The sequence below is a fragment of the Camarhynchus parvulus genome, chromosome 8 (genome assembly GCF_901933205.1).
Source record: "Camarhynchus parvulus chromosome 8, STF_HiC, whole genome shotgun sequence".
NCBI classification, from domain to species: domain Eukaryota; kingdom Metazoa; phylum Chordata; class Aves; order Passeriformes; family Thraupidae; genus Camarhynchus; species Camarhynchus parvulus.
Window position 1 is genome coordinate 22,136,642 of NC_044578.1, and position 24,624 is coordinate 22,161,265.

At 39.5% G+C, this 24,624-nt stretch overlaps 1 protein-coding gene across 1 annotated transcript in view; it reads right to left on the minus strand.

The window, feature by feature from the left end:
• CFH (complement factor H) overlaps positions 1-24,624 on the minus strand; it is a 28,278-nt gene that overhangs the window by 2,830 nt on the left and 824 nt on the right. The window contains exons 2-19 of the mRNA XM_030953522.1: positions 21,220-21,405; positions 19,363-19,468; positions 18,604-18,680; positions 16,702-16,896; positions 14,409-14,579; positions 12,799-12,978; positions 11,154-11,354; positions 9,118-9,291; positions 8,601-8,777; positions 7,551-7,727; positions 7,221-7,394; positions 5,857-6,039; positions 5,070-5,252; positions 4,369-4,551; positions 2,986-3,165; positions 2,382-2,588; positions 1,584-1,769; positions 702-878 (exon numbers count right to left, since the gene is read on the minus strand). Coding sequence (XP_030809382.1) covers positions 702-878; positions 1,584-1,769; positions 2,382-2,588; positions 2,986-3,165; positions 4,369-4,551; positions 5,070-5,252; positions 5,857-6,039; positions 7,221-7,394; positions 7,551-7,727; positions 8,601-8,777; positions 9,118-9,291; positions 11,154-11,354; positions 12,799-12,978; positions 14,409-14,579; positions 16,702-16,896; positions 18,604-18,680; positions 19,363-19,468; positions 21,220-21,405 — 3,117 coding nt within the window. The remainder of the gene's footprint in view (positions 1-701; positions 879-1,583; positions 1,770-2,381; positions 2,589-2,985; positions 3,166-4,368; positions 4,552-5,069; positions 5,253-5,856; positions 6,040-7,220; positions 7,395-7,550; positions 7,728-8,600; positions 8,778-9,117; positions 9,292-11,153; positions 11,355-12,798; positions 12,979-14,408; positions 14,580-16,701; positions 16,897-18,603; positions 18,681-19,362; positions 19,469-21,219; positions 21,406-24,624) is intronic.

A 24,624-nucleotide genomic window follows, 5' to 3' on the forward strand; every position in this document is an offset into this window, starting at 1 on the left:
GCCTTGTCTTTCCCTGGGGAGCCCTGGCCTTCCTGGAAACCACAGGGGTAGCAGCCAAACTGATTCCCTGCTGAAGTGCAGAGCTCTGGAGAGCTGGCTGTGCTGCAGGAGCTTGTCAGCCTGTGCTGCTCAGGGCTGGGTAAGCACAGCCAGCTCCATGGAGCTGTGCTCACCCTGCAGCCATAGATTGGACTGGCAGACTCTGGAGCATTCCTGAGTGTTCCTTGTCACAGGAATGATCTTTCTGCTCCCATGGCCCTAGCAGATCTTACATGGTTTAGATCTGGGCTCTGCTAGGCTCAGCATTGGCCAGAGTGGAGCACTGCAGAAGAAGAGCTGCTTTTCTGTCCTACTGCTGCTTCCACTCAGCTTCGAACACAAGAGAGAAGCCCTTAGGTGTCTGTCCACTGAAAGTCACTGAAGTGGTGGGCACTGGGGAAATACCAACAGCATACAGGAGAATGACAGAGCAACAGGTCTTGGGCCCTGCTGCTTCAGGAACATTTTTGCTATTGATGAAAATATTCTCAGTATCTCTAGAAGCATCAAGTTTAATTAAATTTCTGTGCAAGGAAGCAATAGCAAGTTCAAAGTTGGGGTAGCCAAAGAAAACAAGCAAAAAAGGCAAAGTCTTCAGAGTATTTCAATAGAGAACTGGTTGCCTCTATGCTAACAGGCAAGGTGAAAGTACAGATTCCTACCTCTGCAAACTGGGGCTTCTGACCATTGACCATTTGAACAAAGGATGTAATTTGCTCCCGTCATCTGGAAGTTCCTTTCACACTGATAGTGCACCCTGGCCCCGGGCAGGTACCTCTCCTCAGGAGCATCTGCCATGCGCGCGTCGGGGATCTCCGGCGCAGCTCCACAGCTGACATCTGCAGAGAGAGGATTTGTAGTGAGCGACACAAAGCTCACGCAGCACGGCATTCCAGAGCTCCTGATGGGCAACACAAAACTCACACAGCACGGCATTCCAGAGCTCCTGGTGAGCAAAAAGCACTTTGAGGAATGCACACCATTTTCTAAGGGTAGAAAAAGAAGGTTTATTCTGATACATTATAGGGTTTATTCTGCAATGCTTCAGCACCCAGTATTGTTTGCCTATAAAAACTAAAAAGAGAGGTCACAGAGGTCAGCCAGCTGTGCTGCACACACTTTCCAAACTAGTGGCATCGAGTGCTACTAGTTTGGGAAGTGACACAATTTGTTTACTATTTCAAGGTGCTTGTAAGCAACTGACATGCTAGTGATGTGAAAATAAGATCCATTGCCCCAGAGTTATCTGATCCTTTGAAGCCAGGATGCTGCAGGATTCCTCCATAATGTCTGCCTGCTTGATTTCAAGAGAGCCAGGATTCAGCTACCAGCTCCAGCCCACAGGGAGATGATTGCTTTGTTGATCTACCCTGCTTGTTGTTTTCCAGAAGCCAGAAAAATAGATGTGGTAGTAGCCCATTCAAAGCAAGTCACCTGTTGGCTGTATTGGCCTGACTCACCTGCATGCCCAAGTAAAAATTATCTTAATTCACAACATGAAATGCTAAGAAGGATCATGGATTACTTAGAAGTAGAACCTATACCTTTACAGAAGGGTGAAGTGGAAGGTGATGTCCAATTTCCCTTCCTGCAGAAAATTTCAGGGGAACCAACAATCTGGAACCCTGGATCACACTGGTAGCGAACTGTTTCACCAGGCTCATAAGATTCTTTCTTTCTGCCTTCAAACTGAGCATTGGCAACTTTTGGAACACTTCCACATGGCATTTCTGAAAAGATAACAGAAATCTGATGTGTGTGATACACATTAAGTGTACTTATTGCATTAAACAGTGCTTTAGAGAGCTATTTCTAACATCAGCACAGTCACGACCTAACAGTGGATTATATAATTATAATTAGTTAATAAATGTATAAAAGGTAGCATGCAGAAGATTAAAGAAGTCATTCCCCCAAATATACAGACTTCAGCTGCTGAAACATTCCAATTCTGTTTCTAAACATGCCAGAAAGTTTTACTGGAGGCTTTTGTCCCTTGCTAACCTGATGTGATCTCCAGCCCTGAGGCACCACAGCAACTTTTAGTCACCAGTGGACTCTGGAAAAGAGATCTTTGGATCAGGAGGATATGCCTAGGACTCATCTGGAAGAGATATGAACTGAGCAAAGACTACAAGAATATGAAGGAATATTTAAAAACTAAGCTGCATTAAGAAAGTCAGTTTTGCATCCAATCAGGATTGTTCTGAAGACATCCATGATGGAAGATTCCACAGCAAAATATGGAGTAGAAAAATACACTTTTACTGATCAACCTCCAGTTTAAAATTCTTTCAATTTAATTGCTAAATGCATGTCAAAAAAGTAATTTTTGATATTACCCAAACATGAAGGAGCTGCAGTCCAATTTCCCATAGAGCAACTTCTCTCTGTTGGTCCATTTAACATGTATCCAGAACGACAAACATACTTAAGTCTAGCACCAGCCAGATACATTGTTTTCCCTTCTCTTTCAATTCTTAAATTTGGATTTTCAAGCCTGGGAACATCAGTATTTTCTACAGATTCTGGTGGCAAACATGGTGTTTCTAAAAAACACAGACAACACAGATAAACAATAATGCAAGACGATCAATATTGCAACTGTAACTAAGTAATAAATAATTTACAGAATCGAGGACATTATTTAAGGCCCCCAGTCAAAACTGAGACTCTGTTAGGCAATATACTAAACAAAAAAATAAGCACACAGCTCTTGGGGGACTACCTGAAAATTGTATATGCCATCTCAGATAAGTCTGTGTAAATGAAAAAACTGCAGTTGTTTGCACTCTTTTTAGCAACTTATGTTCTACCGCTTTCCTGCAGTTCCCTGTCCCTGGTAATCTTAGGTAAGTAACAGCAGCCTCTTGCCCACGACGACTGCAGATGAGTAACACAGATATTCATAACAAAATGATGGAAAAGAAATGTGCCAGTACTGACCCAGACAGTGAGGTGGTGATTGCCATTTCCCATCTATACAGGTTATGTCCTTTGTACCAACGAGCTGGAAACCGACAGGGCATGAAAAAAATGCTTTACTCCCAATCCTGAAGTTTCTTCCTGCTGTTGTCTGCTGAGTACCAGGGACCTGAGGTGGAGGTGGGCACACATTCTTCTCAGCTGAGGACACATATTCATGTTACAATAGAACAAAAAGAAAGTGTAGCAGTTCAGCAGAGATTACAACACAAACAACTAAAACAACACTGGTGCTAGATAACTCCAATAGCTACCTCAAGCTTTAATTAATACTATGATCATTTTGTTCTGCTTCAGAAACAGCAGAGCTGCCTTCAGCTGCTCATATGCTTTCAGAGTCATAGAAAAGACAGTCACAGCTGGCTACACCAAGCTAAGATGGAGTTTCTTGTAGTCCCTCCTTTCCTTCTCACACAACTGCACGCTCTCGTGTGCTTCTCCTGTTCCTCTTTCTCTAATGAACTACTTTAGGAAAACTAAACCAATGTCTGGAGTTTTGTTTTTTCTTTAGACTAAGCTGATAGAGCTAAATGAGAAAGCTAAATGAAAAGAAAAAAAATAGGCTAAAATTTTTCCACTCCAAGAATGAGGTACTCTTTCTGCCAAAGGAAAGAAAAAGGGAGAGAATGAGGTAGATCTAGGACAGAGATCTGAGGAGTCTTCCAGAGCTTGGTTTCTTGCTTTTAGTGGTTCCAGAAAACTGAGGAAGGGACAGTGATTGCCATACTTTTCCCACTTTAAATCTGGTATAACCAAAGTGAGAAATGAGGCAATGGTTGTTTTACAATCACGCTTTCTACAAACAATATCCTGTTCTGCCATGCATAAAGGCAGCCAGGAAGACATTGACCTCTGGTGTGTGTTACATATGGGCAGCCTCCTCTGGGTCTGTGCTTTTTCACTGGCCAACTCAGCTTTTTTCTCATAGTTTCACTAGAAAGCATTTGGAAAAATTGAGGGGAAAAATAGACTACAAAAACTTTGAAGGTTTAGAGGAAATAAAGGAACTTTGATTGGAGCTTGAGCTATGTGCTCTCTGTTTTGCATTGGGGTAAAGCCTTTCGAAGAACTGAGCTTAAATTTATCATTGCATATTTTCTTACATCAGAAGTGCCAGCGACAACCATTCCAATTGCCAGAGTAGAGAGCATTAAGTCTGCCTTACTAAAGTGGTGCATCTCTAAACCTAGTTACCTGCTCCAATGATGGCCACAACTACCCTTCAGCATATGATCAAGTAAACCTTTCTATTTCAGCCTAAGGGTACAGCAGTGCTAAGAATCCTTAATAATGAGCATTTATCATGCCTGCATCAAAAGAAATGGTGCAAATGTAAGAACACACCTGTACATGCAATCTCTGGTGTCCATCTCCCAGACACACAAGTTGCCTGTTTAGCATTTTCATCATTTAATGTACATTTATAATGTATAACTTTTTGGAACCCAGTCCTCCTTCTTGACATGGAATACTGGCCAGAGTGCACCAGCAAAACATCTTCTGGAATTACACATTGAGGGAATGCATCTGAAAAAAAATAAAAAGACCTTTAAAAATAGATTTAGATCTGACAATATAAACTGATGAAGATCTCATCGTTTGTACAGAAGTTCCATGTGAACTTAAGGAAGAACTTCACTGGGTGGGTGTTTGAGCAGGGAGGTTGGACCAGAGGGCCCACTGTGGGCCCTTCCAACCTTACTCATTCTGACTCTGTGAGAAGGACTGATCCACATAAAAGTGGTTATGGTGGGACAAGCTTAACACCTTGTGGCTATTAACATTACTTTTAATTCCTTTTAATAATTGACTTTAACCACTGGGCAAATGTCTATTTCTTCCCCTTTACAAAGCTGTAGGTGCAGAGTCTTTCGGGAATGAAGGACTTGCTTCCATTTAAAAGGAGTAAATTGAAACCACTCAGTTTTGATGCATTAAACTCTAGCATGTCTGGCTACATACTGATGGCTGAAGTCCATTTTGTAGTAAAATTTTGTATACAACTATATTACACTCACATTGGAAATATTATGGAAACAGATTACCAGCACAAACAGGTAAAGGCTTCCATTCTCCATTAAGACATTTTATTTTCATTTCCTCAGTATTGTCAGAGCCTGGTTTACATCTACAAGTTACTTCATCCCCATGTGAATACTGGGCCTGGTCTGCCTGATGCAGGACAACATTCGGGATAGAGGAAGGTGAGTCACAGGGCATTTTGTCTTCTGTTGAAAAGAGAAAAAGTATCCCGCAATAATGCAGGAATCACATATCAATAGCTGAAAAAACTTAAAGTAACTATATTTGCATTTGGTGAACCAAACCTACACCCACTAATTGTAGCAACTAAATTTCAACACAAGCTGGGGTATGTATATCTTTTAGCCAGTTTGCTAAATTGCTTTTCTGCATTTTCCCTTCTTTTTCCAACACTGACATGATCCACAGGTAGTTCCAGTTCACAGTACAGAGTAAGGAAAACTTCAATTAATTCAAGTCACCTAAATCACTGACTCTGATCAGTCAAAATTAAAATTGATCATACACCTGCACATTCATAATGTCAGAATTATTACAGGAACTGAAAAACATTGTAACGTCTCTTACAGGACTGCAGAGCTGTCACCTCTCTATGATACCTGCAGTTCTGATACAGTAGTAGTGACAGCACAAGGTAATGGCTTGTCATGCAATTTTACCTTATTATTTTATTACTTTGAACAGAACATTACATCTGCTAATACATCTTTTTGAATTCTGAAAATATCTATGAGGTAATAGCCTGCAGAGAATTACAGACTCCTCAGAAGTAAGAGCTGTGTAGCTTACCAATGCAAGAGGGAGGAGATGACCACTGTCCATCAATACATTCTATTTCCTTTGATCCAACCAACTTAAATTCGCTGTTACATTCATATTGCTTTCTGGCCCCATGCTGGTACTGTTCTGCAGAGCCATCAACAATTCTTCCACTGCGAATTTCAGGGGGAGCTCCACAGCCTTTGACACTCACTGAAATCAAGAGACCAAGTCTATGCTCTGAACTCAGTACTTTCACCACAGTTATATGTTAAGTACAACATAAACCATATTGAATGTATCAATTAAAGTGAAGGAAAATCAGAGGAACAGGTTAAATAGGTGATTGATTTATGCCTTTGAATGTCTGGATTCGTGCTGGGCTGGAGATCCCAAACAGATACATGTGACCAGGCTCACTCTTGTCTCTCACTTCCATGCACTGTCAGTGCCTGCTCTGAGAAAAATGTTTGATAAAACCAACTCAGTTTTAAGGGAAAAGTAAAAAAGTGCTACAATAATGGTTGTTACAATAATGGTAACTTCAGTTTTCTTAAAAGAAAATAAGAGAATTGAGAATTCTGCAAGGAATAACCTATGTCCTAAAAATCACCCAGCAAAAAAAACCTTAAACACTACAACAGCAACAACAAACACACACACAAAACAAACAAACAAACAAACAAACCCAAACAAAACCCTCCCTACACACTGTATATTAAAGGATTCACTTTTGATGCAGTAAGTGGAACTCCTGTTAAGGGAGCTTAAAATGTTCCTGAGCTAAAGAGCCAAATATATGAAACAGACTTGCTTTTAAATGCAAAAGAGTGTGAGCAAAAAGAAGGATGACAGTAAAAGTCACCAAAAAAGTGATTGAGAGGGAAGAAAGGGAGGTCCCTTTTTTCTCTCAAGCTTTGTGAAAGCTGATACCCCTCATGAGAGGGCTCAGCACCAGCACAAGAAGCTCTACTCAGATGCCAGGAAGTTTTGTACTAAGAACACTAAGTACAGGGATATATATTTTTCCTTCTGTATGAATGTACTCATCCTACTATATGAAACTAAGAATTTAATGGGAAAATCCTTCACTGGGTTTCTTTTTTTTTTTTTGGGTCCAGCTCTGTGTCACCTCCAAAACCATTTTTTCCTTCAATTTTATGTGATCAGAAAAAAAAGAGCACAGGATGCATTATCTGATAAGTATCAATATTAGGCAACGGCAAAACTAGGACCTTTGGAATACAGTAAGAGAGGACACTACTGAAATTAATAATTGCCATACTGCACATTATTTATGAAGTTGTGAACAATTTTTCAACATTAAAGTCAATAACCTGATTAATATTTTGTGCAAGCCATTTACCAGCTCAGTTTCAGTACTGCAGAATTACCTTGACACACGGGTGGTGATGGAAACCATCCAAAGTGGTAGCACTGAGTAGAGGCAGGTCCCACCCTTATGTAGTTTTTTGCACAGGTAAATGTCACAACAGCTCCACTGTGGTATTTACCCTCTTTGGGAGAGAAATTCCCATTTCTCAATGGCAGCAGCACACATTCGATTTCTGTGGAGAAAAAGTATTTTAACATATAGTGGACAACCTACAGAAAGTACATGAAATGCTACTGGTTAGAACAAAACCAAAGGAAGGCTTAAAGAAAAAAGGTTCACAGAGTGTATACAGAGAGTGACACTGATTAGCAAACACAAAAATATTCACCATGACACTCGGGTTCTGGACTCCATTCTCCATTTTTGCCACATGTTGTGGTATCAGTTGGCATGTTATTTGTAGTCCTATATCCCTCCAAACATGAATACTCAATTGTGTCTTCAGGCATGAACACAGTTTTGTTTGTGTGGTGAATCAAAATGTCCTCTGGCGCTTTACATGATTCTGTAGAATAAAACAAAGTTAGTGTATTTAGTTATCCAGAAACACTGCTCTTTGGAAGCATCGTCCCTGTAGGTATATTTGAAACATCAAAAATTCTACATTGTCTGAATATTATTGTAGAATATGCAGCATATTCACATATTATCTATTGTATTAATCTCCAAAGTTTGTCTAGAAGTAATGTTTAGGGTAAATATTTCTTCCTTAGATTCAATTATTTCCTTTAGCTACATATTATTATCATTATCAGTATTATCATTAACATTAGTTTAGGTGTCACAGCGAATGGTTTGTACTGCTGTTTCCATGGTCAGTCGGGAGTCAGAAAAAAGCCACAAAATCCTAGGTAAAGGCAGTCTGAAATAAAAGGACAAGATAAAATAGTAGCTAAAGTTGGTTAATATTATGACCAACATATAACAATACAAGATTAAGTCTCCAACTGTACTACACCTGTGTTCAGGACAGGAAGGAACTTTGAAATAATGAATCCTATTTGTCTCTAGTTTTGTCACATTTAAATAAAGTTCTTGGTGGACTGCCTTGGTTCACAGATGTTGCTTCATAAATTGGGAGTAAATTTGGGCAAATGTACCTTGTATCAGGGAAGAACCACTGAAGAGGTCAGTGATTACCATTAACTCAGTGCTAAAGAGATCCAAAAAGATCCTTTACATTTTCTCTCTATTTCTTGGAGCCTGAGAGAGGTTAATCTCTGGAGGATCAGCCCTCTATCTGTGTCCCTCTGCCCATTAAGAAACCTCTACAAGTCAAAGTGACAAATCTCTGAGGCCAGAGAACATCACAGAATACCATGTCCACAGGACACACTGGTGACAATGACAGGGAGCTCTGAAACCCTTAGCTACTCACTGATGCACTTTGGAGGTGGAGTCCAGCCACTCTCTTTGCACTGTGTGTGTCCTGACTCTTGTCCTTCTGGAGTCACAAACCCAGTGTGACATACATACGGGATCTTCTCTTTTAAATTGAATGTTCTCCTATCCGAGTTCAAATAGCCATTCTCAAAAATTATATCCTGGCACTTTTCTGAAAGAGAGAGACAAGATTTCTTCCAAGTAAAGCACTGCTAAGCTACATGCATAAAAATCAGAGCAGAAGGATGACAGAGAAGCAGCAGTAGGATTTAAAAAATTGTTTAATACATGGTCAACTGAATACATTTTTAATTCCATATACTGTTAATACATAATGCTTAATATGTTATTTAAATGAATAGAAGTCTTGGTTGGATGCTTCAGACCTATATTCTGAGAGAAAACTTCTGTAGTGTGAAATCATTCTGTGAAGGAGAGTCTTCATTTTCAGAAATTACTGCTACAGCAAATAGTTTTAGCTAGAAACCTTACCAAAATGCAAGCACACTCACTTTTACGGGTACATCTTGGAGGAGGTGCCCAGCCATTCCTTGTGCAGGTGACCTCATTGTGCTGAGCCTGGAAGTCGGAGTGGCAGGTGTATCTGACTCTGTCTCCTTCCTTGAAATAATCGTTGTGGCGGTATGGGAAATAACCGCCCGCCAGCTGTTCGGTGAAACATATTTCTAAAGAAGGAAGGAAAGTACATTTAACCACAGAAATTTATACAGCAAGAACTGAGGTAAGAACTGTTACTAACAAACAGGCCTCCAAGCACCTTCCCATAGCCTTGTGTCACAAAAAGACACTTGTGTGCAAATCTGAATGAAAGTGTGTTTTGTTTCAGTGCCTTGTGATTAACGGACCACAAGATCAGAAATGGAAGTCACTACATGTGGGAACCCAGAATATCCCTCTGGCTGTCCAGGATGGCCAGGACCCCTGCCAGGGGGCTCTGAAGTCCTGGCACAGAGCCCAAAACACCTGTGGGTTTGATTATGACCCATGCAACAAATTACCAACCTTATATGAAGATCAGCAAGCCACAACAGTTTAGGTAGAATAATAGTGAAGTTATCTCAGGGTGGAAAAGTAGATTTTGGGGTTTTTGGTATGGGCGTTCAGGAGGCAAGGTGAAGGGAACTGGGCGTGTCCAGCCTTTCTCCTTCTTCTTCCTGGCCTCCATCTTCTGCTGTGATGTTGGCACTTACAGATTGATTTAGAGTAGAAGCTCACTGTCTAACATAGGTGATAGGTATTGGAAAGTAATTGTAAATATTGTACACATAGTTTTTAATATAAAGACATAACACCACCCTGGGGGCAGGCAGAGTGCCTGGAACTGTCCTGCAGGATGGATCTCGGCAGGGCAGGAGAAAAATTTTTATAGATAAGAGGCAATAAACAGCCTTGAGACCAAAAACTGAAGAACTCCAACTCATTCTTCAAGCGCTCGGGCTGGGAAAAGAGACTTTTAATAATCTCGGGGTCACAGCGACCAGCAAAAGATCCCAAGAACTACATAAAGTAATATGAGGTGGCCTAGTAACCAAAAATCTCTTACTCATTGTTCACAAGCAAGCTTGGCTCACTTCAGTGCTTCTCACATCAGTTTGGTCTGGTACGTCTCTAAAATGTTGGTGTATGCCCAGAGTGAACTCCAGCATTTGCCTCCAGGAGATTTTATCATTCTGTGGAAGTGTAGCAGCCTCTCAAACCAGCTCTAGAGATTTTAGCAACAGCTTAGCATGCTGCTCTAAGGCCTCCTGTCCCCAAGAGCCCAGACATAAGGCAGATGGCTGAAGAGATGTTATACTGTGTTTGTTAGCTGAGTGCCTGATCCTTTCCTCCAGGCAGGGCTCCACTCATCTTCTGCACTGAGCACCACTCCACTGAGGGCAACGAGGAAAGAGCAACCTTTTGTAATCCACTTTCTGCGCCCCACCAGTAGGTAGGTACTTTGCTGTGACTGAAGATGTGTGATCTCTCTGCTTTAGATTCATTTTAAGTCAAATTAATTTTAAATCTGAGTCAGTGTATCTGGTTCTCTTGCTGTTACCATGATCCATTTCAGCTTATTGCAAAAGTGTGACACCTTTTAGGCTCTAAAATTTAGTTTTCCAAAGGGACCAGTCAATGCTTCTCAGAGAAGATGAAGAGTAAGTGCCAAAGTGCCCAAGCCAAAGAAGGGAGAATATATTTACATAGAGTAGAAGCTGTGTTGTGCAGCTGTGGTGCAGATGAAAGTATATGCTTTCATATTACCAGAAACCAGAGAAGAGGAAGGTTTACTACATATTTCTTAGTCTTATGAATATTTTCAGGAGTAAATAATCTTCAAAATCCAAAAGCATAATTTCTGAGTGTCCCCAGGTGACATTTTTTGTGCTCTGCAGATGGGAAGACAGTCTGGGTGCAGTTCCAGGGGTCACCTAAAGCAGTTTGACTTTCAGCAACTGTTTTGTCTTGTGTTCCATCAGAACAAGTTCTGCTGCACAGATCTTTGATAATTAAACCAGACTTGAGTATATAGTGGAAATGTACTTACTCAGACATTTTGGCTCTGGAAACCAGCCCCTTTCAGTACAGGTAATTCGAACCCAGTATCGTCCAGTGGGGGTTGAATAGCCATCGAGGCAGTAGTAATCTACAGTCTGTCCAAATCTTTTTGGAAAATAATAGTTTCTATGGTACTCATGCGCATAACTTAATTTGCCATTTTCTATAGGTGGGTATTCACACGGTTTCCCTTGAAACAGAATGGAACAGCAACAATATCAACACATGCACAATAAAAAGCTCAGGACACAACTCAGGTTCAGCTTCATCATCTGAGTATTTTCAGAAATGGACAGAACCAGGACTGCACATCCTGGAAGATGGTAAGGAGTGCAGGAACAACCACACTCTGCTTCTGGGGTCTTTGCCTATAGCTGTGTTACTTCCCTCAATTCCATTGCAACCAGCAGAAATCCAGCCAGCACTCTCTGCAGACTGCTGAGGGTGATTTGTGAGACCAAAGGTTAGTATTCATTGTACAGTGAGATGGCACTGTAGAGGGTCTTGATTAAATTTACTATTCTGACCGTAAAGGGAGCCCAGTCATCTGGCTCAGATATAGAAACTGAACTGTGAACTCTTAGCATTGAGATGACTCCTGCCACCTCCATTTATAACTTTTGGGCTCCTGCACCAAAAGCTCTTCCTGACTCTTTTAATTTTAAAGCTGCAGCATTTTAATTTTCTTCTCTTGGTTCCACAAAAGAACTGACCATTTCCAGGGAAAAGTCCTGGATAGAAGGAGGAGGTTCTCAGAAACTTCCATTCAAGTTTACCCAGGCTCCTCCCAAAATGTTCTGACCCAGAGCCTACATGCCAGGGCAGAGCAGACCATTCAATAATGAGTGAAGTGGGCTCAGAATGACACCTGAATTTTAGAATCCAACTGATAAGAGAAAACATTAACTCAGATACTAAAATAACATGCTTCAGAAATAGCTCTAATAGTCTTATCCAAAGGTTCCTTTACAAGACTGATTTCATCAGGGCTTATCTCATATTCGAAGTTTTATTTTCAGTGACCAAAGATGAAAGAGTGTTAAATTTTGAAACTGCCTGCTAATTTATAGATATATTTTTTTTTATACTGTGCCTACTGGGCAAAACTATCATTGCAGTTATGGGAACTTTAACCCAAGAAAGGACTCATCAACCATCAAGAATACCTTGCTTTGTTACCTGACAGGCTATAAAATAGATAAAATCCTGTGACTGTCCATAACATCAAATTACAAGTAAAAATCTAGAACTGTGATACTAGAAGGAAAGGTATCTTCCAATCATTACCTGTAGTTTGGCTACTTTAAACTCTCCATGTCTTCTAATCCTGACTGGGATGCTATTCCTCAGGTGGAGCACAAACCTTCCTGACAGTGAGCTGACTATAGCCCATTTTAACAGATTTGCAAATACAGCAAGAGGTAATATGTGTGTTAATAAACACAATGTAAATCTGGATTACACCATTGTTTTTACAGGTGATTTTTCTAAACCATCCAATTAAGATTTACAGTACAAAGAAAAAAATAAGCAATTGCCATATTTAATGGTCCTCAAATTTTGCTCTTAACTTATTTTCTCTGAGATTCTTCTAGCAATTCCACATTGTAACTTTATTGATGAGAGCTACTTACGGACACAAGCTGGTTCAGGCACCCAGCCATTCTTGGTGCATTCAGCCGTGCTTCTGCCAGTTATTGCTTTAAAATGATACCCATCATCACACTCTACTGCGATTGTATTACCCACCATGTACTTGTCTTTTTGAGGTCGAAAGTTCCCAGAGGAAATTACTGGAGGAGAGCATACAATTTCTAAATAAAAACAGAAAAAACAAAAAAGAATATGTTTAAATTTATTGCATAAGTTCTTGTTTTCATAATATATTGGCCAAAAATGTATAAAATTGTTAAAAAAAGGGTGTTTCTTAGAAATGTGTGGTTCTGTAAGAGAAGAGTGACAGCTGTTACTGATGTCATGTTAATTAGAAGATTAAAACTTAATTGCAAAGAGAATGGTTAGAGAAATAACTGGAAGCCATCAAACCAAATCTAATTTTTTCCTTTAGATTTGCAGCTGGGTTTTCCTGGGCTTGTTTATGGACACTGTCCCAAAGGAGGGCAGTTTCACTGGCAGGTCCTAAATGCAGAAATAATTATACTTGACTAGGAACTGATCATTCAAAGGTTGTATGATTAAGATTAGTGTCCTTCACTGACACTGGAAGTATTTCAACAACTGAAAGAGGTCAAGAATCTTATTCTAAAAAACTCAAGATACCTTCATGCCCAGAGAAGTCGGGCTAACAGATTTATAATCCAGAGCCTGTCTTTTGGGGGTTTTGTGTCTTCTTCCAGTTCAGAAAATATCACCAGCATCCTGAGGGCTGGGAGGGGATGACTCTAAGGTAACCACAGGTTGGTGCTGCTGGGGTGTGAGAGTGGGTGAATCAGTTGTCATGCATGCCCTGTTGAATTCTCTATGTCCAGAGATAAACCCAATAGGGTCCAGAACCACTGAGTACACCCCCCGTACCAGAGCTCAGCATATGAGTGTCCAGAAGAATGTTTTGTTTGGCACTCCTCAAAAGCAGCATGTTGTTAAACTGTTGGCAATGCATATTAATTAATGACATTACTAATCTTGAATCAGAAAGGTCAAAAACTGAGTGGGCTCCAAGACTGACAAGTCTTTATTTCTAAAGGAGTCTTTCTGGAAGAGGTCCCAGGAAGGTGGGTGGTGCATAAAATCCTATCATGTTGCACTGTTGCCAACATTTTTTTTCCCAGTTTCAAGATTTTGGCAATTTCTTGAAGAAAATTCAAGGCACTGATAAATTCTCCAAAATTTCATCAAACCGTTTCAGTTGGGATATGACCTGCATATTCAGAGATTTAAGAACAGCCTTTAAGTGCTGTAAATGAAGTAATGTCAAACAGGACTAGCCTCAGGAATTATGGATTTGTCACATGAATGCTCAGAAGGCATTTGGAGTTAAAAAACAATAGGGACCTTTAGCATTGTAAATATATTAATTTGTAGAGATTCAGAACAAGATTCTGGTTTTGCTACTGCGCTTCATGGAAAACTCTTATCCAGTTCTTTGGTCCCCTCAGCACTTAATCCTTCCAGTCTTCATGGATATTGGATGTGGATGGATTATTTTGTCATGAATGAACTTATTAATCTCTAAAATTATTTACAAACTCAACTAAAGAGCAAAACTACTTCAGGGAAGACTGACCAGTGCAATAGGGAGGTGGATTCCATCCTGATGCAGTGCACAGTGCATCTGCTTTGTTCCCATATTTGTATCCTTCTTCACAGAAAAACTGCATTAGCTCATTTTCCTTGTAAGACTTCCTTGGAGAACGGACATATCCATGAGGGATTTCTGGCACATCACAGTTAATTTCTGAAATTGAAACAGACAAAAATTCACATATTTTAATTTTTATTTGCTAAGAATAAATTTCTATTACAATAACATTTAGGTTGGTTTTTTTTGTTTTCATTTGGTTTTTTGGAGTTTTTTTGGGGGGGTGTAGGGGGGTTAATTTGCATTCACAAAAACTTTTGCATTTGGAAGGTGTTTGGAACTTATTTGAGCATTTATTTGATTCTGGGTTCCAGGCGGAAAATGTGGTGTAGCACAGCTTCAATTGCAAATTGGTTCATGAGACAGGTTTCGGGGCTTTGCTTTGTACTTTAACGGATTTAGAATCAAGAGATAAGGCAGAAGACATTCCAAAATAAGACATTAGGCTAGCTGAAATTTAGGATTTTCTACTTTTCAGATAATTTCTTTGTAATTTCCAATAAACCTAATGTGCTCTCAGAGCCAGTAGGTTATTAGTTAAATCACGATATCAAAACTAAAAAAGAATTTAAAGTTCCTTGCCAAACCAAATAAAACCACCACGATCTTGCAGTTTCCTAAAAATGCATTCATAAAGCCAGAAGATATTCAATGTTTTGTTTCTGAGGTCACAGAACAGGACACCAAAGAGTTCTCTTGGATTCTTTTACTAAATTTACTTTGTATTTAAAATGAAATATTGCTCATGGGAACTGTCATTGTTTAATGAAATTCACTATATTCTGGAAATGTTACCAGCACAAATGTTTAATTCCACTTCAGGCTGTACAAAATACAGTAAATGGGGGTTTCTAAGTAGCAAAAAGCAGTACTGGAATTGTGAACAAACCATAAATGTATTTGCCACCTTGACATATGTATTCTGCTCTTCTAAACACATACTTCATGATCAAATAAGACAGAAATAATCTAAGAAACTTGATGTTCTGAATATTTAAGTGTTTGTTGCCATAATCTTCCTGGGATTCATTCTCATACCCTGACAATCCCATCCCATCCATTCTTTGTTCAGAAACTGGGAGGAATAGTCCCATCCACCAGTGCCAGCTGCAGGCAGGGCAGTGTGGGATTGACTGGCTGAAAAGCAGTTTTGCAGAAAAAAAAAAGTTGGTGGTCCTGATGGGCAGCAATGGGCCTTTGTAGCAGAGAAAACACTCTTGGCTCCACTGGGAAAAGTGCTGCCAGCGGGCCAAAGGAGGTGATGCTGCCCCTCTCCATCTCTGCAGGGCAGAACCCCCAGCAGAGGAAAGATCAGGACATAGCGGAGCAGATCCAGTGAGGGACAGGAGGATAACTAAGGAATTGGAAAAACTGACAGATAGAGAGAGGTTTAAGAGAGTCTGGAGTAAGGAAGGCTTGGGGGAGGAGGGACAATCTTTTTTACACAAGTAAATTCCTGGCTCCAGTGGGGCAGGCAGAAGCAAAGGTGATGGAACTGGACCTTTGTCACTGGCCACCAGCCATACAGTGAGAAGCAACGAGCACCAACTGAAATACAGGAAATGCCACTGCTAAGTTTTTACTAAAGAGAGTTCAACCACTGCAGTGGGTTACTGTGCATCTCCATCCTTGGAGATATCCAAAGCTGACTGAACATGTTTCTGAGCAAATTGCTCCAGCTAATTGATTTGAGGGACCTTCAGAAGTCCCACACCACCTCACTGACACTGGGGTTCTGTAAAAACTAAACACAAACCTTCCAACTTTTCCACACACAACAGTGTGAGGAAAGAAAAATCTAACTTTTTTTTGGTATTTTGTGTACCCTAAGAATTAAAATCCTACTTGTTAACTAAATTTGGTTTACACAGATTCAAAGTTGTTTCTGATTACTTTGGTTAAATCAACACTGAAGTGGTTGACTCTTATGCAGACATATCAAAGAATTTGACTGCAGCCTGGCAAAATAGACAGCTTGTAGGAAAAATATGGAAGAAACAGATGGCCTATTATCCTTATATTAGTATCCAATACTATTATATTTCTCTTTCTTATCCTACTTTTTCATATATGCACTGGAGATTGTTGACAGACAAACCAAGCTTAGTTGCTGTGAGATAAAGTGAAAACTTTGTGGCTTCCCATATGGTAACCATGATTTAGGAGTCTGTGAGAGCAAAGTATCTTAATGACACACAGTAAATAGTGTCCTTTTTACCTTTGCACTGAGGCACATCGCTACTCCATTCTCCATTAGCAGAGCAAACAATTTCTTTAGCTCCAACAAGCTTGTATTTTGCATTACATTCAAAATTTACAACCTGGCCAAAGGAATATTCTTGTCCTAGCTCAAATGCACCAGTCATAATTATCCTTCCATTTTCAGGTTCTTGTACAGGTAAACACTTTATCACTGAAAAAAAAAAAAAAACAAGGAAAGGAAAAAAAGTAATTTTGAGGTCTGTAAAATAAACTGACACACAAAAAAGTTAAAATACAGAAAAATCACTGTAATTTCCTTACACATATAACAAATGTACAATCTAGCTATGTATTCAGCTACCATTTGCAGCAAGTGTAATATGAAGTCCTAAGCAAAAAGAGTGACATAGGAAGAAGTTTTTAGACCCTCTCTCATCATCCTCTTCTCTGCCCTTGAAGGCTAAGACAGAGCATCCACTGAATTAGATGATCTCACCCAACCTAAATTATGGTTAGCTGAGCCTTGACAGACACCATTAAAATTTGCCAAAATCAGTTGACTTTGCTTAGAGTTGTGCCAAACTGAGTTTGCTATGGACAGTTTGCTATCTGGAACAGTGCTGAATTACACACTGCCTACAACAGTGTGTAGTTATTAACTAAAATTCTAATTCAGTTCAGTTATTACCAAAAATTCTCATTAAGGATATCAGAGCAATTATATTACTAAAGTAAACAAACACATTGGCAGGCATTAATTAGAGCTCCTGTATCTCCCAATTATGTACCTGCAGAAAAAAAAAAGAAATAACTTATCAGGTAAGTCTTATTAAGGGGGGAAATTACTATCAAAGCTCATTCTTAGATGCTTCCATGGATATCATTGAGCAGGTACAAAAGTGGATTCTGTTTTGTTTACCAAAGCCACTTCTCTCTGACATTTGCCATCTTAAAAGTCATCTGCCTTTTCCATGAGCTCATATTCTGTCTCATGGGTTCTTCACATTTAGGGCACTCTACAAATTCTTTCTTTCTTTAATTCAGTGAAAACTCAACCATGACAGAAATAACTTAGGAGGACTTTGAAACTGAAGTATCTTAGTGAAACATGACAAAAAAATATTGGAAACCCTTGCTCCATATGGTGCAGACAGACCTCAATACCTAAGTGTGAGTGCCCTCAAAATCCAGTAAACTAAATGCAAAGTATCTAAATCCACAGAAATATTAAACCACAGACAACAGGCTCTTGTTGAGATTTCTACTTTAATTTGTTCTTAGAGACCCTTTCCTGACATCAGATGCTTAACCCAAACAAAAATGTCACTGCTGCCCACATATGTTAAAATAAAGCAGTTAAAAATGATCCCTGTGAAGAGCAGGAACCTTATTTTCATGATCATACAGGCTTGAAAAGGTTTCCAAATCCATAATCTGAGCCATCCAGTCTATTAAGTCTTGATGTCTGTGTCCTCCTTGCTCTCACTCTTGCTTAATGAATGTCTTCCACATTAGTATGCTAATAGGGAGACCTTAACAAAATCTTAATGTTTAGGATGTTCACAAGGATGGAGGAGGAAAGTAGCTAAAAAACACACATGCCTTCACACTGGTTTGAAACTCATCATCCCAAATGCCATTTGCAGCCATGTTTTGCAGGCAGCTACTCTGTCAGGGCTTTTGGGGCAGAGCTTTAAGCCAGTCTGGAAGTGACAGGACTCCACTTTGGGAAGGGTTTTTAACAAAAGCTCATTGGACCAAAAGAGCTGAGAAGTCACTGTAAGGGCTTCTCTGCCGCCTAACTTGACTTTAAACATAGGTGAATTAATACTAGTAAAGCAATCACAGACTATTTTAGACAGTATCAGACAGATAAAAAGACAATTTAATAGAGAATTTAATGTCAAACTCCATTTACCTTCACAGTGAGGGATGTCATTGCTCCATCCGTCTGCCTGACATTCACGGTAATTCCTTTGGCTGAGCATCTGGTATCTTACCAAATAAAAAGCAAAAAATGCTAAAATACACTTTCATTATGTGACAGAAACAACAGTGCTGCTGTTTTTGAAGCAGAGGAAGATGGCTTCAGGTGTTCCAGCATAGAATAACCAAAATGTGACAGCACTGAGTAGTTTTTTACCTGCATTTTCCCTATGTGCTGTCTTTTAATTGCACATGGAAAAAATATCAAATCAAATCAGAGAGTAGGAAGGAATAAGGAAGAAGGCTTCTTCATTACAGAGATAGCAAGCTTTGGCTACATAACAAATGCACTCAGAGGAAGGACAGCTACTCTGAAAAGACAGTGAGGAATTGAAGGGATTAAGGAGAATACTGATTTTTGGAACCCTCTTTGTGCAACTCGGGCTAGATTCCAGTAACATAACAACTGCAAAAGCATGGCTAAAGCACTGTACCAAAGCTGATTTGTTTTTCAGGAGGAAAATACCCAGACACAATACCATGTATTTGACTGGCTGCAGTTTTCACTGGAGAAGATAGATGGAGAATTTCTTTCAAGCATTCAGTGAAGACACGCGACTCTGTCAGAAATATCTTCCTTCAAACATTTTTTACAACACGTAAGCAAGCGTTAAATATTAGCAAACCGTATTACAGAGAACAAATTAACACCTTATGTTAATTCCTATACATTGAATTAAATGAGTATTACCCATCATTACATCTGTACTCAACTCTGGCACCAAAAACAAATTCGGTTCCACTGGTAAGTTCAAAGAAACCAAAGTCAGTGTCTCCAGGATGTCCACAGGGTTTATCTAGTTGAAAAAAAAAAAGGGAAAAAGCCTTACTTACACCCAATATAGGAAGGTGAAAATGAGAAAGACATCATTTTTCCAGTGCTTAGTAGTGAGTAGGGTCTTTAGGGGTTTCAAAAATTCAGAAATGTTCAGCATAAGTTTGATTAACATCTCCTTTTCATAGTTTTCAATGATAACATACTAGAGTATGCTTATTAAAAAAAAAACAAAAACCAAAACCCCAATCTACCTACAACAAACCCCAAACCACAAATTAGCATGTTTTATTCCTTTAAAAAGCCTGAACTCATATTCAGTTTTACAACAAATTTATGGCAATTTTCACGCAATTTGTGACATAATCTGCACCAAAGCCTTCAGTAGAGAATCCATTCACGATCAGAAATGAAATTTCCTGAATTCTGTTGGGGACTGTGCTGAGTGAAGTGGGGTGACCAAAGGCACAGGATTTATTTTGGTCCTTAGCGCCTGCTGCTCAAAGCTCCCCACAGGACTTTCCTTATGGCCTGGCCCTAGCTCTTTGCTTTGGATTCCCAAAAGAGTGGCAAAGATGAACATTCTCACTCATCCTCTTCTGATCTCATAACATGGACTGCAAAATAAACTGCATAGCTGAAACCTATTACCCCTCCTCAGCAGAAATCTTTCCTGATTCTTGTCAAGCAAGGCAATTTAATTCTTGGGGCCCATCAACATCCTCCGTTTTTACCAACGAAGATGTGTTTGAGCAGGCCCTAAAGCTGCTGCAGGGGGATTCAGAGGAAATGGCAGCTCCTGATCAATGTTTCTGTCCCTGTCCTGCCGAGGCACCCCCAGGCTGAGCAGAGCATCTCCTCCTCTCTCCCCAGGCTCTCCTTGCCGGTGGCAGCCCTGCTCACTGGGTGGCAGCATTTGCTAAAACATGCTGCAAACCAAATTCTGGATGGGATCCTGTTCACTCACTAGTCACACAATGAAATCTGAACATTGAGACAGAGACTCAGTCAAAAATGGAAAAATAGTTACTAGTGACTTAACAGTTCTTACTCCCAGTGTGTATTAATCTCTGTCTGAACAACACCCAGGACTTATATTCTCAAATGAAATATTTATGTTGTACCTAGTAAAAATTTTGTATGTTAGATACACAATCATAACCCCTTGTTTCTAAAATTCCTTTGTGTTTAAAGCTCATTTATTACAGAAAAGAAGTATCTACTCACCAATGATAACGAACTTCAATTTCTTCAGCAATGAATTCTGAATGAGAGCGTGAGATACTTGAAAACTCTCAGCACAGTATGCTAGAGATAATAAATAGCAGCTCTCATCCTAATTGTGAATTACGGCTTAAAAGAAAAGGCAGGGCAAAATAATTTCCCACTTGCAAGAAATGATATCTTTTATAGAAATAGTTGAATAAGCTGTCTCTTGACTCACATTCAGAAGCCAGGTTTGTGCTTTATCCTGCTTAGACTAAAAAATTTTGAAAGCAAACTTCTAAGAAAAATTTATTTTAACAATGTAAATTGGGTTAATAAGGATGATCTAGAATAAGATCTTCTGTAAAGAAAAAAATAAATCCTTTGATCTGGAGAAAAGGAATTTAAAAGAAGTTCCCTTATGCACACGTCCCTTTCAAGGTGATATTTTAAAGAGTGCAGAAACAAGTAATTTACAAGTAAAGGTACAATTTCACATTGACATCACTGGCAAGGAATATGGTCTGCCAGATCAAATGTCTGCAGATATTTTTCACAAATACTTACTTCTGCATTCTGTTCCTGGACTCAGCTCCTTCCACACTCCATCAATGCACCGAAACCCAACTCGTCCAGCTTTTACATATCCAGGCCGACAATTGTATATTGCTAGGGTCCCATGGGGATAGGGAGGCTTGTCCCAGCTTTTAGTAGGCACTTCTTTTACCCTCCTAGGAGGAGGTCCTTCACAAGCTAAAAATTGTAAATAAAAACATTGGTGACTGAAGTACATGCTACAAACACCCAAAAAAATCTTGCAGCAGGAAATGTAGCAAGAAATTCTGGGGCCATTTGTGATCAGTGTTTGCTATTGAACCAGCACAAAAGTGACAAGGATCCACATTTTGTAGGAATGTGACTAGACATTTAGAAGGACACAGGAATAGCCAGGTGCCAAGGAACCACCCAGGACAGTGATGGCTCACGAAACAGATTTTACTTACACAGCCTGCAGGGAGATCAGTGCCCTGGCTCTGACTGCAGACACCTCCTGCCCTTCCATCTGCAGCAGCTGCTCCAGGCCTGTCCTTCCACTGCCCCAGAGAACAACTCTGGGCACGCTGCAGTCTCCTTTCAACCTATTTTCTTCTCCACCAAGCACCACCTTTACTCACATTATTTCACATGTCTTTTGATTAAGTTCTGCCAAACCTTCTCTCACCTTTACACTGCCTTAACTTTCTCTCCAGGCTCAGATCACCTGATATTCCAAAACTTATTTCCTCTTGTTCCTTACTTACAAGATCCTTGTTAAACAATATAATTAATTCTGGGTATTCACTCTGACCTTTAGCTTCCAAGCATAGTTTGGAGAGTGGATGGTGGTGTCTGGTATTTCTTATTAGCTCAATATTATACAGTCCTTGCCCAAAAGCTCCTTTCTGGGCCTCCTTCAGTGCACATGAAATGTACAGCCATGTCCAAATGAACCACAACAAATGAACCTGAATATATTTTATTAAGAAGCTTCTCAACAGCTTGAGAATGAGCAAAGTCAGACAAAAGAGGAAAGAAGCAAATGTTGGGAAACTGTTAATGAAATATTAAATGATTTTGTCAAGAAATAATTGCCCTAATTTCAGTGACTAACTTTCAGAGCTTGGGTGACTGAAATGTACACATTTTGGAAGCTGAAGCTTCACCCAGAGTAACAGTCTCTGAACAGCCTAGCTAATTAAATGCAATGAACTTTGTTTTCCATCTGAACATGAAAGGTGAGCATTCATCAGGAATAAATAAAACAAGCCCTGAGGAATAAAGCCTTGGAAAAGAAATGAAATCTCTGTATAGAAAGTAAATGGGAGAAGAAATGTCCACCAGGGAAGGAAATCCTTTGGTGAGTAGATGCATTACTCAGCAGAGAGCTGGCACAGGTGTCCTCTCCCCAGTTCAGCTGTAAGTTCATGGGTTTCAGAAAGCAGCAGTATCCTCACTGAAACCTTCCTATGGGTTACCCAGGTGCTGCCTGGAAATAGGACTGGGGGAAAAATCCTTTGGGATCCTTCCTTATGTGAGGGATGTGGAGTTAAAGCTCACTGCACTGCCCTGCAGAGATGACACCACACATTAAGTAGCTGATGTGGAAGAAGGTGTATTTTATCTGCTCACTTTGTGTTAGAAATCCCAAAGTGTGGAAAGTGAGTTTTACTTGAGTTTACAAAGACACACCCCTGAGAACTCACTTGTTGTATTTCAGTCAGGGGAGTACTGACCAAAGTAGAGGCATAGTTTTATAAAATGGTTTTACAAATGGAAAAAAAAAGAGATTTGTTGCAAAGAAAAAACCACATAATTTGAAACTGTATAATTTGAAAATAATGGTAATTTTGAGCTTCAATAACTTTAGTTTGGCTGGTTTAAGTAGCCAGAAGAATTAGATAAGCTTTGACAATACTGGTGATGGACTAAAGGAAGAGTGTGCCCACACCCATTTTTTCCAATTACTTTGATAAATATTCTCCCTCCTAGGAATGATTACATCTGAATAAAAATTATTGTTTCTGTGCACTAGAGGGTACTAGGCTACTCTAAAAAATGTAGGAAAGGCTTTTTTAGCAAGAAAAGACAGATTCAAATTCTAACAACATTTTTTGCAAAATGTAGGAATAAGCAAAATGAACAGGAATCCTCAGCTGGCTCTTTCAAATGTGTTAAAAATTGTTAATTTACCCAGAAAGTTCTTTTCAATGGCAAGAAAAAGAATGTTTCTAACTCCACATATTTCTAATTATACCTTGTTTGAATTAGCACTTTCAGTTTGCAAGCTGAGAGCGCACACTGAAATCCATAATTTAAAAAACAGGTTATTGAGTACAGTGAGAGCTTCTCTTTTTCTCCCACTGAATTGTATCATATTTTTATTGCCTGCTGTGCAGAATGCAGCCTCTTAACTCTTCCTTGCTTGCATTAAACTCCCCCACCACCAAATGAAAGATAATCTCCTTAGTCTCTTCACCATTACTAAGATTTGCTGCGTCTTGCTGGATTTTATCTCAACTCTTCCCTGCGCCTGCCCTGGTGTTAAACTATGTGTGACCATCAAGTGTCAGAGTATGTGTATGTGTGTATCTATCTATCTACCTACCTATCTATCTATCTATCTATCTATCTATCTATCTATCTATCTATCTATCTATCTATCTATCTACTATCTATCTATCTGTGTGTGTGTGTTTGCGTGTGTGTGTGTGTATGCAGTTTCTTAGTGGCTTGAGGTGAAGAAATCTGCTGGCAGGTTGTACTTCAAACCTATATTAAATCCATCATGCACTCAGCAATACAAGAGGGTTTTATTTCTATATTAAAAAGCATGTACAGAATGGATACCTTCAAATTCCTTACTGACAGACAGAAGAGCTGGAATTACCCATTCTGTATTTACATGTGACTTGACCTCAGTTAGAAATAGCTCAAGCTGCTTTTTTTTGCCAACAATATGCTGGTAGCAGCTTCTAAAAGTACAAGCACAATTACAAATCCAGGTGCAAGTGGCTTCCAGTCCTTGGGCAAAACCCAGCTCTCAGAAGACTTTCCACAACTCTCACAGACTTTCAGCATGAAGCTTAAACAAGAATCCTGCATGACCTATGGTAATAGTTGTCCTGGGTAAATCAAATTTTGCTGCATTCATATTTCTTTCCAATCTCCCTGACCTAAAGAAAGCATTGTGAAAACAAAGTGCAAATTCAGGCAAACTTTAGTTTCAAATTCCAGGACTTTTCTGCACTTCTTTGCAAACAAATTAGACTATTAGTTGCTTTGAGGCAATATTTCTTTATATTTAATTAAGATAGGACATTGCTTTAATTTTCTGATTTTTCAGTTTTTCAAAGTAAAATCCATTGGATCTTTTTGATTAATAAGGTCTTCATAACTTTCAACTGAAATGAAAACCAACCTGAACAAAGACAT